Source organism: Panthera uncia, chromosome B4, assembly GCF_023721935.1.
Source record: "Panthera uncia isolate 11264 chromosome B4, Puncia_PCG_1.0, whole genome shotgun sequence".
Lineage (NCBI taxonomy): Eukaryota > Metazoa > Chordata > Mammalia > Carnivora > Felidae > Panthera > Panthera uncia.
In genome coordinates this window covers 33,858,589-33,873,222 of record NC_064809.1, presented here as the reverse complement: position 1 = coordinate 33,873,222, position 14,634 = coordinate 33,858,589, and the positions used below count along the sequence as shown (strand labels likewise).

At 36.6% G+C, this 14,634-nt stretch overlaps 1 protein-coding gene and 1 pseudogene across 3 annotated transcripts in view; one reads left to right on the top strand and one right to left on the bottom strand.

Moving 5' to 3' along the window:
- The window catches only part of LOC125920046 (cat eye syndrome critical region protein 2), a 182,482-nt gene that overhangs the window by 110,734 nt on the left and 57,114 nt on the right, over positions 1-14,634 (top strand). For all 3 annotated transcript variants that reach the window (XM_049627012.1, XM_049627013.1, XM_049627011.1), the window contains exons 3-4: positions 12,682-12,865; positions 14,064-14,203. In XM_049627012.1, coding sequence (XP_049482969.1) covers positions 12,682-12,865; positions 14,064-14,203 — 324 coding nt within the window. The remainder of the gene's footprint in view (positions 1-12,681; positions 12,866-14,063; positions 14,204-14,634) is intronic.
- Positions 2,615-3,708, bottom strand: LOC125920052 (60S ribosomal protein L7-like; annotated as a pseudogene).

The window sequence follows — 14,634 nt, the reverse complement described above, 5'->3', positions numbered from 1 at the left end:
AAAAATACCTGATTTCTTTTGACAAAAAATACTCATGCTACTATTTTTTGCCTACATTTATAATTGAGCAGAATGTAAAATTTCTGTTATAGGCTAGTAAAATAAAAATATTTTCTTAGCTTCATGGACCATGTGAATTGTCTCTGGGGACCTCTGCTTTAAGAGGTTTTTCAAATCTCGTATCATCTGGTATAATTTGTTTTTTTTTTAATTTTTTTTTTTAATCTTTATTTTTGAGAGAGAGAGAGAGAGAGACAGAGTGCGAGTGGAGGAGGAACAGAGAGAGGGAGACACAGAATCCGAAGCAGACTGCACAGAGCCCGATGTGGGGCTCGAACTCACAAACCGTGAGGTCATGACCTGAGCCGAAGTCGGACACTTAACCGACTGAGACACCCAGGCGCCCCATAATTTTTTTTAATCCATGAGGAAACTAAAGTAAGCAGCAAAACTGTACCCAAGTCATGACTGTCACTTTCACATGAGTTCCATTGTACGCTATTGTAATATTTGCTCTCATATATGTCTCAATATTTTCTGCATCATACAGCAGGATTCGTTTGCAAATCTTTGGTTTGGCTTTGTGTTAGTTATAACTGTGTTTAGTAATTTGTTGTATCTGAGAGACATTTAGAATAAAGTCTCAGTTCAAAACTTTTTTAAGGAATTTGTTCACTTTGTTGCCAAGGAAGAGTGGTACAGTAAGTAGTAGTCCCTCATCTGCAGAGGGTACGTTCCAGGACCCCCAGTGGATGCCTGAAACTGGCTAGTATTGAATCCTGAATATTCTATATTTTTTCCGATACATACTTATGATAAACTTTAATTTCTAAATTAGGCACAGTAAAAACTGAAATTTAGATAAATACTTAAAAATTAAAAATTAGGCACAGTTTATTGACAACAATAAAAATAAAATAGAACAATTCTAACAATCTACTATGATAAAAGTTAAATAAATATGCACACACACACTCTCAAAGTGTCTCACTGTACTGTACTTACAGTGTATTATACTTCTGTACTAACCATGATGATGTGAGGTGATAAAATGCCTAAACTATGAGATGAAATGAGGTGAATGATGTAGGCATTTTGATGTAGCATTAAGACTACTGTTGATAAGTCAGAAGGAGTTTCATCAGCTTGGACCTCAGGTTACTGAAACTGGAATGTGAAACCACAAAGACAGGACTGCTGCATCTGAATGGGTAGTGGATGTGGCAGTTTGACTCTGAGTAGGTCCTCAGAAATTCTGTGTCTTTGTGTGATTCCTTCCCTTTGAGTGTGGGGTAGCATCTGCTCCTAACCGATAAAATGTGGCAACACTGATGGGATGTCACTTTCCTGATTATTTCATACCATATAGGACTCCATCTTGCTATCAGGTGCTCTAGAGACTCTCTTTATTGCTTTGATGAAGTAAGCAACCATGTTGGGAAAGCTCACATGACTAAGAACTGCAGTGGCCTCTAGGAGCCAAGGGCAGCCAAAGCACAGCTCTATACATAACCATGGATAAATCAGGCCAGAAAATAATGTTGAGCAAATAAATCACAGAAGCATATGTACCAGTGATTACGTTTTTATAAATGTCAAACAAAAACTAAATGAGGATAAATATATGTAAGAAACTTATAAAGAAAATCAAGGGAATGATTAACACAATTCAGGAAAGTGATTCTACCTGGTTGGAAGGGAGAATACTGTAGCTAGGGATAAGCATAAATGGTTAATAACATCTAAAGTAGTGATTCTTAAACCTTAGGGAACATCAGAATCAATTAGAGGGCTTGTTAAAAGATAGATTGCTGGCCCCACCGCTATCTAATTCAGTAGGTTGGAATCTGGCCGAGAATTTGCATTCTTTACGTAATTCAGTAGGTTGGAATCTGGCTGAGAATTTGCATTCTTTACAAGTTCCAGATGATCCTAACGTGCTGGTCCGGGACCATCCTTGCAGTGCCACAGATCTAAGGAACTGCTAATTTTCTTTTTCTCAAGCTTGATGGTGGACACATGGGTTCTTATTTATTTTGTTTTGTTTTTGCACTTTCTCTACCGATTTATCCCCTTCAGTATATAAACTTAAAATTAGGGTAACATACTTTGAGTTGGTAACATACTTGTTATGGCTTTTGAAACACTAGGTGCTTTTCCTCCTGTTAGTCTCCCTGGAATTGCAATTCTAGCCAGTTGATTTTATGAGCCTGTATCAATAAAAACTGTAGGTATTTAAAGTGATTCATCAACTACTTGCTCTAAGCAGCAGTTCTTTTTCTTCATTGGGAAGTAGCCTACCCTAATTGAGCAAGGGATTGGAAATCAGGAACTTCTGGTTTGCTCCTAGCTGTCAAAGTGAAGATAAGATTGCTTCAGTGTCTTGAGCAATGTCTTTAAGCTTTATAAAAATATTCCCCATCAAATGCTCATTGTGATGATATTTGACACCAAAAGATTTTTTCCTTTTATCATCTTTAGTAGAGTGCTTTTTATTTATTTTTTTTATTTATTTTTTTAACGTTTATTTATTTTTGAGACAGAGAGAGACACAGCATGAACGGGGGAGGGGCAGAGAGAGAGGGAGACACAGAATCGGAAGCAAGCTCCAGGCTCTGAGCCATCAGCCCAGAGCCCGACGCGGGGCTCGAACTCGCGGACCTCGAGATCGTGACCTGGCTGAAGTCGGACGCTTAACCGACTGAGCCACCCAGGCGCCCCTAGTAGAGTGCTTTTTAGATAATCTAGACTAATTTGTGTTTCAGTGTGGTCTTTGTTTCGCTTTCTTGTGGTTTCCACTCAAAGTGGAAACTCATAACAATTACACATTTTGCTTCTCGGGGTTAATTCTGTACCTAATTTTATGTAATAGATTCTCTTTTTTAATTTGAAAATAGTCGTTTATTAACTGACCAGATTACAAAAATAATCATGGTAGATACCTTAGTTCATTCTTCTAATAATCTATTGATCTGATCTTCCCTGTTGCCAGCATCTCCACCTTCTACAAAATGGGTGGTCTTCTTTTTCATTCCCCCTCGTGGAGAAGATAACTTGAAGGGCCAAAAAAGTTGTTTGCTTCTTTGAAATGTTTTCCAACGGTATAGATCTCATGAATCAGATCCTCCATGCAGATGATGCCATATTTACCAAGAGATCGAGTGATTGATGTGTTATCTGTCAGGACAATTTGCTTCTTGTTGATTTTGCCATAACCACACTTGTAGATCAGTTCATTCACTGACTTCAGGTTTGGGTACCCCCATGCTATATATATGGTTCCACAATCCTTAGCATGTTAACTGAAGCCTTGTTGAGTTTAACAAAGGTGCCATTGAAGATCTGGTGAAGGCGAAGAAGCTGCAACACCTTTCGAACCTTTGGGCTCACACCATTGATACCTCTGATCCTAATGACAAATGCCAATTTGGGTTCCGTAGGTACGTAGAAGTTGCCAGTTTTTCTTGCCATTCTAGCCATTCGAATCTCAGTTCTGTATATCTGCCTGTATTCCTTGTGGTTAATGCTTAGCTTTTTTATAAATAACCTTCCTCCTTGCCATTTGAAGCATCTTTTGGGCAAACTTCTTTCTCAGATGCTTGATCTTCAACTCTGCGAAATTCCTTCGATTTTTCTTAAGAGTTTCTGGCACAGTAGGAACCTTCTTTTTCTTCTCTTCTGCACCCTCCATGGTTCCAGCCAGAAAAAGGAAGTTCTGTAATAGATTCTCTAAAGACTCTTAAACATTTAATATTTAGAGGTCTTATCTGCCCTCTGTAGAAATATTATTTATCTTTTTGGAAATTACAATACTTCTGTGAAATGAGTCATTTTAGCTCCTCTTTATTAATATATAATTTAGATACAATAAAATTCACACAGTTTAAGTGTACAGGTTTTTTGTGGACAAACGAATACACCATGTTTTCACCATCTTACTCAAGATGACAGGGCATTTCCATCTCTGCAGAAGGTGCACTTTGCCACTAAATCTACGCTGTCCGCCTCCCCCACGTTGCACCCCAGGCAACCAGTGATCTGATTTTTTATCACTATAGATTAAGTTTTACCTTATTCTAGAATATTATATGAGTGAGACTATACAGTATATACTCGTGTCTAATTTCTCAGTCAGCATAATGTCTGTGTGATATTTGTTGACACTGCTGTTTCTATCAGTAATTTTCTCCTTTTTGAAGAGGGGGAGTCTAAATTGTATTCCATTGTGAAAGGAAATATCACAATTTGTTTATCTGTTCACTAGTTGATGGACTTGTATGTTCCTTCTGGTCTATGATGAGTAAAGCAACTATAAACATTTGCATACAAATGTTTTTGTGGTCATATGTTTTCATTCTTCTTGGGAATTGCTGAATCATGTTTAAAGAATATGGTTAAGAAACTGCCAATTTCCTAAGTAGTTGAAACATGAATATTCCTACCAATAACAAATAAACAGTCCAGCTGCTCCATATCTTTACCAACATTTGCCATTTTTAATTTTACCCAGTTTTTAAGTTTACTGATTCTAGAGGGTATAACATGATAACTCATTGTGGTTTTAATTTGCACTTCCCTGATGACTAGATATATAATAGGTTGTGAATATTTTTTCCTGGTATGTAGCTTGCCTTTCCATTTGTTTTGCAGAGTATTTTGTTGAAATCCAATTTATCAGTTTTTTCTAAGTATGTTTCATATTTTTTTTTTCCTGTCAAAGAAATCAGGACCTATCTCAACATCAGGATTTTCTTCTAGTTTTAGTTTTAGCTTTTTGCAGTTGGAATATGATGAACTTTGAGTTCGTATTTGTATTGGGTGTGAAGTAGAAGGTTAATGTTATATATCTATATCTGTCTATATAAATTTTATTTATTTATTTTGAGAAAGAGCAAGAGAGGATGAACAGGGGAGGTGAAGAGAGAAGGAGAGAGTCCCAAGCAGGCTCCGTGCTGAGAGCGTGGAACCCAATGCAGGGCTTGAACTCATGAACCATGAGATCATGACCTGAGCTAAAACCGGGAGTCAGATGTTTAACTGACTGAGCCACCCAAGTGCCCCCTTAATGTTTATTTTTGAGAGAGAGAGGAGAGAACGAGCCAGGGAAGGGCAGAGAAAGAGAGAGACAGAGAATACGAAGCAGGCTCTACGCTATCCGTGCAGACCCTGATGCCGGGCTCAGATTTACAAACCATGAGATCCCTGGGATTGTGACCTGAGCCAAAGTCAGATGCTTAACTGACTGAGCCACCTAGACACCCTTTCATTTTTTCCCACTTACGAATATATATATATATTCAGTCCATTTCTGGACTTTGCCTCATTCCATAAATCAATATATCTTATATTTGCACATATACCAGATTGTCTTGAATATCCAGAGCGTAAGTTCTCCAATTTTATTGGGAGGGGATTTTTTTTTTCACTGTTTCGACTGTTCCAAGTTTGTTGCATTCCCATATAAATTTTTAAGTAGCTTGTTAATTTCTCAAAATAAATAAATAAATAAAAAGGCAGCAACCTGCTAGAGGCAGTAGACATTTTGAGGAGCATTGAATTTCCCTGTCCTTGAAAGCTGTATTTGTTTCTCCATTTGTTTTTCTTCTTTAGTTTCAGAAATATTTTGTAGTGTTCAGTGTGAAAATATTGGACATCTTTTTGTTTGCTTTTAAGTATTTTACATTTTTGATGATACTGTAAATGGAATTACTTAAACTTTTATTTTTTCTTAAGACAGAGAAACAGAGCATGAGTGGGGAGGGGCAGAGAGAGAGGGAGACACAGAATCTGAAGTAGGCTCCAGGCTCTGAGCTGTCAGCACAGAGCCTGACGTGGGGCTCGAACTCATGAACTGTGAGATCATGACCTGAGCTGAAGTCGGACACTTAACCAACTGAACCATCCAGGAGCCCCTTAAATTTTTATTTTTTAGTTATTTGTTTCCAGTATATACAAAAAACAATAGATTTCTATATATTGACCATGTTTTTATAGTCTTCCTGAATTGACTTTTTAGTTTTACTGGTTTTGTTGTAGATTCCTGATGATTTTTATCTAGTCTGCAATTAAAAACAGTTTTGCTTCCTCCATGCCATTCTGTGTGTCCCTTGTACTTCCTCTCTTGTCTTATTCTACTGGCTAAGACGACTCAATATATATTCTTTTAATTCTAGGGGAAAAGTATTCTGTCTTTCACCATTAAGTATAAAGTGTTGGCCCCCTTTGTATATTGCTGAATTTGATTTGCTGATAATCTGTTGAGGATTTTACCTGTATGTTCATGAGGAATATTGTTCTAATTTTATTTTCTATCTTTGTCCGATTTTGGTACAAGGATTAAAAAGTATTCTCTTCTCTTTTCTGAAAGAGTTGGTATAATTTCTTTATACTTCCTTGAGTATTTGGAAGAATTGACCACCTTTGGGTTTGTAGTTTTCTTTGTGCAAGCATTTGATTATTATTGATTCCCTTTCTTTAATAGATTAAGGCTGTCCACATGTTCTATTTCTTAAGTCATTTTTGGTAGGTCGTTTTGGCATTTTTCTATCTAAAGGAATTTGTCTATTTTCTCTAAGTTTTTTTTTTTTTAATATTTATTTTTGAAAGAGAGAGTGTGAGCAGGGGAGGGGCTGAGAGGTGGGGGTACAGAGGATCCATCCAAAGTGGGCTCTACTCTGGCAGCAGCGAGCCCACGTGGGGCTTGAACTCACAAAATGTAAGTTCATGTCCTGAGCTGAAGTCAGACGCTCAACCAACTGAGCCACCCAAGCACCCCTTTAAGTTTTAAAATTTATTTCCATATTGCTGTTAATAATACTCTCTTCTCCTTTTAATTTCTGTGTGATTTACAGTGATAACTTCACTTTTTGTCCTTGATATATAATTTGTTGTTCCTCTCCCTCTTTAGTCTTTCTGCTGGTTTATCAACTTTTCAAATATTTATTAAGGAACCAACTTTTTACTTTACCTGCTGTTTGCTTTTTCTATTTTAATGATTTCATCTGTTTTTGTTGATTTCTTATTTGTATTATTTTCTTCTGTTTACTTTGTCTTTAACTTGTTCTTTTTCTTCTTCAGTCACAGTACTGTTTTTAAAATTTTTTGCCCTTTCAGTACAGGTATTTAGAGCTATAAATTTCCTTCTAACCAGTAGTTTGCTGCATTCCACAAATTTTGGTGTACTGTAGTCACTATCATTAAAAATGTGTTCTACTTTATTTTGTTATTTCTTCTATGATCCGTGAATAATTGCAAGTGTGTTATTTAATTTCTGGATATCTTAGTTTTGTTGATTTCTAATTTCCATGTGTTCAGATAATATATTCTATGCGATTTCAATCTTTTAAGATTATTGAGACTTCTTTTATGTCCCAGCATATGGTATATCATAGTGAACATTTCATATGCACTTGAGAAGAAAATACTGTGGTTTTTGTGTATAGTATTCTGTAAATGTCAATTAGATCGTGTTGTATTTTTGAGATCTGTGTCCTTAGTGATTCTTTTGTCTTCTCAGTATATCAATTAATGAGGAAAATGTTAAAAATACCTGGCTATATTTGTGGATTTGTCTGTTTCTCCCTTTAGTTCAGTCAGTTTTTATATCATGAATTTTGACATTCTATTGTTAGATACATACATAAAGCTTTGTTATGTATTCCTGGTGCATTAGCTTTTTGTTTTCTCCAAACTATTCTGCCTGATACATGATTTTCTATCCTTCTACTGTTTGTATTTTTGTATTTAAATTGTGTTTTATAGATGATATCCTACAGTTGGTCTTGGTTTTTTTCATTCCGTCTGACAGTTTCTGCCTTTTAGTTGGGATGTTTACTCCATTTACATTTAATGCAATTGTTGTTAAGGTTGGTTTTCCACTTATTCCTCTGGTTTTTTCAAGTGTACAATTCTGTGTACAATTCACAGAATTGTGTAATATCATTCCCAAAAGACACTTCATACCTGTTGGCAGCCACAACACATTTCCTCCAATCTGTATTCCCAGGCAACCACTAAACTGCTTCTTATCTCTGTGTTTTTTCCTGTTTTAGGTATTTGTTATAAGGGTTAGCATAATTATATTTGCCTTTTTGTGTTTGGCTTCTTTCACTTAGCACAATGTTTTCAAGGTTCCTCTGTGTTGTAGCATGAATCAAGTACTTCATTCCTTTTTATGGCTGAAACATATTCTGTTGTATTGATACACATTTTGTCTATCCTTCAGTTCATGGACATTTGCACTGCTTCAGCTTTTTGGCTATTGTAAATTATGCTGCTATGTATGCACATGTGTGTACATGTTTTTGTATGGATGTATGTTTTCATTTCTATTGAGTGTGTATACCTAAGAGTGGAACGGTCTGAGTCATATGGTAATTCTTTATTTAACTTTAAAAAAATTTTTTTTAATGTGTTTTCATTTTTGTGAGAGAGAGACAGAGCATGAGTGGGGGAGGAGCAGAAAGAGAGGGAGACACAGAACTCAAAGCGGGCTCCAGGCTCTGAGCTGTCAGCACAGAGCCTGACAAAGGGACTCGAACTGTGAGGATCATGACCTGAGACAAAATTGGTCGTTCACTCAACTGACTGAGCCACCCAGGTGCCCCTGTGTTTAACTTTTAGAGCACCATGCCAAACTTTCCCAAAGTGGCTGCAGCATTTTACAATTCCACCAACAGTATGTGAGGGTTCCAGTTTCTCCACATCCTAGTCAGCACTTGTTATTATCCATCTTTTAATTTTCACTCTGCTAGTCTCATTGTGGGTTTGATTTGCATTTTCAAATGATTGATGATGTTGAGTATCTTTTCTTGTTCTTTCTGATATTTTGTTCCTCTGTTGGCCCTTCAGTGCTTTCTTTTTGGGTTATTTTTGTTAGTATGTTACTTTATTTCCTCTGTTGGGGGTGTGTGTGCGTGTGTGTCTGTGCCAGTATCTGTGTGTTTTAGTGGGTCTAGAGTTAGCAGTATGCATCCTTAAATTATAAGAAGCTATTCAGGGGTACCCGGGTGGCTCAGTCAGTTAAGTGGGTTCAAACCCTGGTTGGAGCTCCATGCTATAAATGTGAAGCCTGCTTGGGAGTCTCTCTTTCTGACCCTTCCTCTCTCTCTCTCAATAGATAGATAGATAGATCAATTTAAAAAAAGAAGATATTCAGAATTCTTATTGTGCCTTTTCACATATTACCTGATGCTTCAGTTTTCTCAATGCCAATAATATTTAAGGTCCCATCCAGCTTCCATTCAAAAAAGGTATTTTATCTTTTTAAAGATTATTACACATTGATTTCCAGTTGACTTTCAGTACTTTTTTGTTACCCAACATAAATAATCATAAAGGCATGTAAAATTTATATTATATGTATGCTTCTCTGCTAAAAGATATATTTCATATTTTAATTTAAATTCTTTAATTTAAAATTTAAATTATTTAATTTAATTAAATTCTTTAAAATTACCATGATTTTTTAACTTATCCTGGCTGTCATGTTGATTTTAGGATGTTTGGGTACAGCAGCCACTATATGGCCCTAGAAAAGATATGTTATTTAAATTGTTTTGTTCTGTGTCTTTGTATGATCTTTAATAAACAGTTTATTAAAAAAAAAAAAAGAATAAACAGTTTTTCAGATGTTCTTAGCCTTTTACTTGTTGCTTCACTTGGAACCAAAATCTTTCTCCTAATCCAGTGCTTGGTGTTAAATGTGGCTTAACTATTCACACATGTATTTCATTTGCTTCAGAAATACTTGTAGCCAATGAAAGGAATGTAATTTTTTCATTTAGGTCTCCATTATGCTACCCATGATGACATGTCTTAATTGTTCCTCTGCAAGTAGACTGTGGGATACCCTTTCGTGTCTCGGAGAACTAACACATGCCTCAAAGAACTCAAGAGTCTTCTTTTCATCTGTGATCATTTAATATAGATTGCAGATATTAAAATGTGTTGCCCTGCATCATCAAGAGGCCAGCTCCAAGCAGCCAAGATTTGTGCTAACATACTTTACTCTGGTCATGCCATCCTTGCAAAATTGGTCTCACCCGCAGAAGCATATACTGTCTGAAGCTAATTGGTGGGGTTCTCAAAAATGGCTAACTTTGCGAGTTTGGAATAAAGAAAAGAGAGGTGTTTAAGAGCATTTGGAACTTTTTCAGACCAGAGAAAAGTGAAACTGGTTGTGTTCAGAACTTTTGGTTAATTTGATTTTTCTGTTAACCATATTCTATTGAGACATTTCATTATAATTCAGAATTTCATTTTAATTCATTATATTTCAGAAAGATGAGAGGTGTTTAAGTCATTAAGAGAGAATTGCATTGAGCTACATAGATGAAAAAGTCAGGAATGTTCCAGCAATTTTCAGCAGCATGGTGCCCATATAGTCTTCTTCCTTTAAGAAACAAAATCTGATCATCCACACAAAATTGTGGGCGTGCTCTTTTTCAGGGGGAGAGAGTATATGGTCTTAATCAAATTCTTAAAGCGTTTTATGTCCTATAGATTAAGAACCACTAAATAGAAAGTGTTAGCCTGATTTTTGGCTTCCCGCAGGCTTTTTGTTTTAAATGCCTTTGAAACATTTTTCCCCCTTTTGAATTTCTGATGTTTTAAGAAAGGGATATAGATTTATATGAGGAGGTTTATCTAGCTTGAATTCTAAGCCCTCAAGTATCTCTTGGTAAGGTTTGGAGATGTCTTAAGAAAACTTTAGCAAAAGCAATGTAATTGAAACTGAGTAGGATAATAGGGCTATTGGAAAGGAATCTCAAACATGCACTTCTTTGAGACAAGTAGAGGCTTTCAGACAGATTGTAGGCACAAAGAACAACACTGTTTATACACATTCAGTGTTTGCAGGACTGGTATGCTGGTGCTTCCTTTGCCTCACATTGGAATTAGAAGTTTCCCTAGCCTGGTCCAGCCTGACTCCTGCCACATCCTCCAGCGAAGCTGCCATTCTGGTGAAATAATCTCAGTATTAAAGATTCCATATTTTATTTTACTGCAAGAAAAACATGCCTTGTTGCTTGGAGTACTATGTGTACATTAGAAATTATAGAGGGGCGCCTGGGTGGCTCAGTCAGTGAAGCATTCAACTTCGGCTCAGGTCACAATCTCATGGCTCCTGGGTTCAAGCCCCACGTCAGGCTCTGTACTATTTCAGAACCAGAGCCTGGAGCCTGCTTCGTATTCTGTATCTCTCTCCCTCTCTGCCTCTCCCTTGCTTGCACTCTGTCTCTCTCACGTGCTCTCAAAAATAAACAACAAAAATTTTTTTTATTCTAGAAAGCATGTAGTAAAGGGCTATTGTACCAAAGAGAGATTGTAATCTTCATACACTTTGCTACCAAAAAACAATTTTAAAAATACACCCCATTTTATTTTCTAATTCACCATTGCCACAGTATCTGCTTTTTACCGCCAGTTTGAGCTATTCTTTGTCTAGCTCCTCCCTCCTGAAGGGGCAGTACCAGCTTCACAGGCAGTAGAGAGAGGAAGTAGTCCATAACCGCTAAGGTTCAAGCCCAGGTATTCATATGCCAGTGCTTATGCTTTGAATGTGAATGCTGCAGTCAAATCAAATTTGTGAGAGCCTTGATATGTGGAAGTATTTTGCTGCATAATAAGCTAACTCTGTTCACATTTTCCCCAGTTGATGTATCAATAGTAAGGAGGTAGTGTCTTCTCTCTTTGAAAAAGCAAAATGTTTAATTTCTTATTTGCACAAGGCCCTTTGATTTTTTTTCCCATGAATATTTCCTCTGACTTTTTCTACAAACATAATTACCACAGATTGTCAGTCAACATGGTACATGCCTCTTTTTAAAATTACATTGACATATAACTTCTTTAGAGCTCCTTGCTTAGTGAGAAAAAAATTTTAATCAAGCAATAGGTGAAATTATGCCCAGATTTGTTAATAGTTGAGAGATAGAATAACCATCCAACAACTAAACAGCTCTTTATTTTATATTAAATACAAGGCACATTTAGGTACTAATCAAAATGCAGTTTATAGAATTGCCAAACTCTAATCAAGAAAAATTTAAGTTGCCATCAAACTGTCTTAAATGTTTCCTATAGAAAAATTAATCTTCAAAATTTAGAATATAGTATTTTGTGATAAGCTTTAAAGTTTATGTAACAATACAAAATTGTAGTTGCATATAGGAGTAGCTGCTTGTATTCTAGAGAAGTTTTTTCCATCTTTATTTCTTAACCTGAAATATGAATTAATTAGGTTAGGCAAACACTGAATTTCTTTTTTTGTTTGCCATCTCAGTTACAGATCTAATTTTGACTGCTACCATTCAAACTGTATAGTCTCTTTTTAATTGCATGAGTGAAGGTAAGACTTGCCTGTTTCACAATCTATACCATTGATTATTAGAACTTTTATCTTTTCACCAGAACATGCTATTTGTGGTTTGAAGTACAACAACTTATTCTGTGAGAAACCCTCTTACCATATTTATCTTCTTTGGAATTTGACAGTATATGGTCCAAGTAGATGGTATAATAACATGAAACTTCAGTAAGGGGCTTTGAGACCCCTTTTTACTTCCTGCTTTCTTTTTAACATTTGTCAACTATCAAACCATCAGTTCTCTCCCCCTTTCCTACCCATCCTCTGTAATTTATACTAATGTATTTTTGTGTTTGGGGCCATATGGTTAGGCCTCAGACATTCCACAGCTACCTAGAGGACATCATCAACTACCGCTGGGAGCTTGAAGAAGGGAAGCCCAACCCTCTGAGAGAAGCCAGTTTCCAAGACCTACCCCTTCGTACTCGTGTGGAAATCCTACACCGCCTCTGTGATTATCGGCTAGATGCAGATGATGTCTTCGATCTTCTCAAGGTGCTCAACTGGCAAACCCTTTTCCTAGAGCAAAAAAAGCAGGCAATCAGGATATAAAATCTGATGATGTTAAGAAAAGCTAGTTTGGCTTATGTTCCTAGTCTTGGGACTCTTAATGCTAACAATGTATGCAATGACCACTGTAGCCAAGGCAATCCAAGCCATACAATTAGATGACTGTATGTTATTTTGGTTTAATTTCTAGTTTGGTTTTGTCTTTAGGTGGCTGAGTTCCAGCTGACAAAGGAACAGTCAGGCACCTATTTATTCACCCTGTCATCAGCCAAAATTGCAACTAAATTAGCTACTGAATTTTGTTTCCCAAGTTTTAAAATTTGATTTTATTTAATAGAAATATTTATTGAAAACTACAAAGACTATAACCCACATATTCAAGTGAGTGAGGTTCATCCCTACTATATACATACATTCATACATGTTACAAAAAATGCATTGGAGAAGGAAGATATAATATCTCTTCCCTTCTCCTTATTCTACTGTTACCTGTTTTGGAAGTCTATCTCAGAGGGAGAGTGTGAGCTATTGCTTTTCACTCATAGGAGGTCAGTTTCTAATCCTGTTCAGTCAGAAATGATTAAATGTGTTGATGACTTCTCATTTCAGCTCTGCTCATGGACTCAGTATAAAATCATTGTGCAATTTAAGTACAGTCTTAGCTGAGGACTCAAGATTTTCAATAGCAGTGGGGAGGCCAAAATAGGTCAGAGCCTGGGGTAAATTGGGAGCTGTATTACTGGATCTCAGCTAGAATAAGAGGTTACTGTAGGTTACGGTGGAGCTGCAATAGAGCTCACGTGGGACAAAGCTTTCACAACATTGGATTCTACTCTGTTATAATTGTCTTTCCTTTTATGGACACACACATAAATAACAGTAAGGCCAAACCAAATATATGTTCATCAGAATTCCTTTTTTGTTGTTTTGTTTTGTTGGTAAAATGGGGGCAGTGATGGGGGTGGGAAACATTTGAAATATTTCCATATCCTGCTCTTCAAAGAAGGTACCATCTTCCCATTCTATCTGTGTTTCAGATGTCCTGGTTGAACATTACATAAGATGCTTAGGCATTTTAAAATATGAGGTCTATCTGACTATAAATTTGAAACTTCATTTTAGTTTTCCCGTTTTGTTTTGTTTCCTACTTCCCCAAACCTCTTTTCCCTGTTCTTCAACCAAGGGTCTGGATGCAGATAGTCTCCGTGTGGAACCATTGGGTGAAGACAATTCTGGGGCACTCTATTGGTATTTCTATGGAACACGAATGTATAAGGAGGACCCAGTGCAAGGAAAATCCAATGGAGAACTCTCTTTGAGCAGGTATAATCTGTGAGGTCAGGGCTGGGATAGCTACTATACAGAAATGTCATAAAAATTGAATACATCGGAATTCTGCAGCACAAATTTTTTTCTTCTGAAGGAGTCAGATATAACAGCATGTGTATAAAGAGTTGGCAAAGAGTTATTTCATGCAGAAATAAAAACGAATTCATAATGTAGCCTCTGCTATCAGAATGGTGAAAGATACTGTTGTTTGGACTTGAGGTTCCCAAGGAGTCCCACTGCCTTAACATAGACTGCTCTATACAGCAGGTTGCCCATAGTACCACCACATCACTGCAGTGGTTTTCCTGTCATAATCAACTCTTGATAGCTCCTTTTTTCTACTAGAATTAACGATCTGCTTCATCAGCATAGGACCGAAAAGACCTTAAAGAATGCCTGAAATGTACGCCTTACTAAATGCTTCC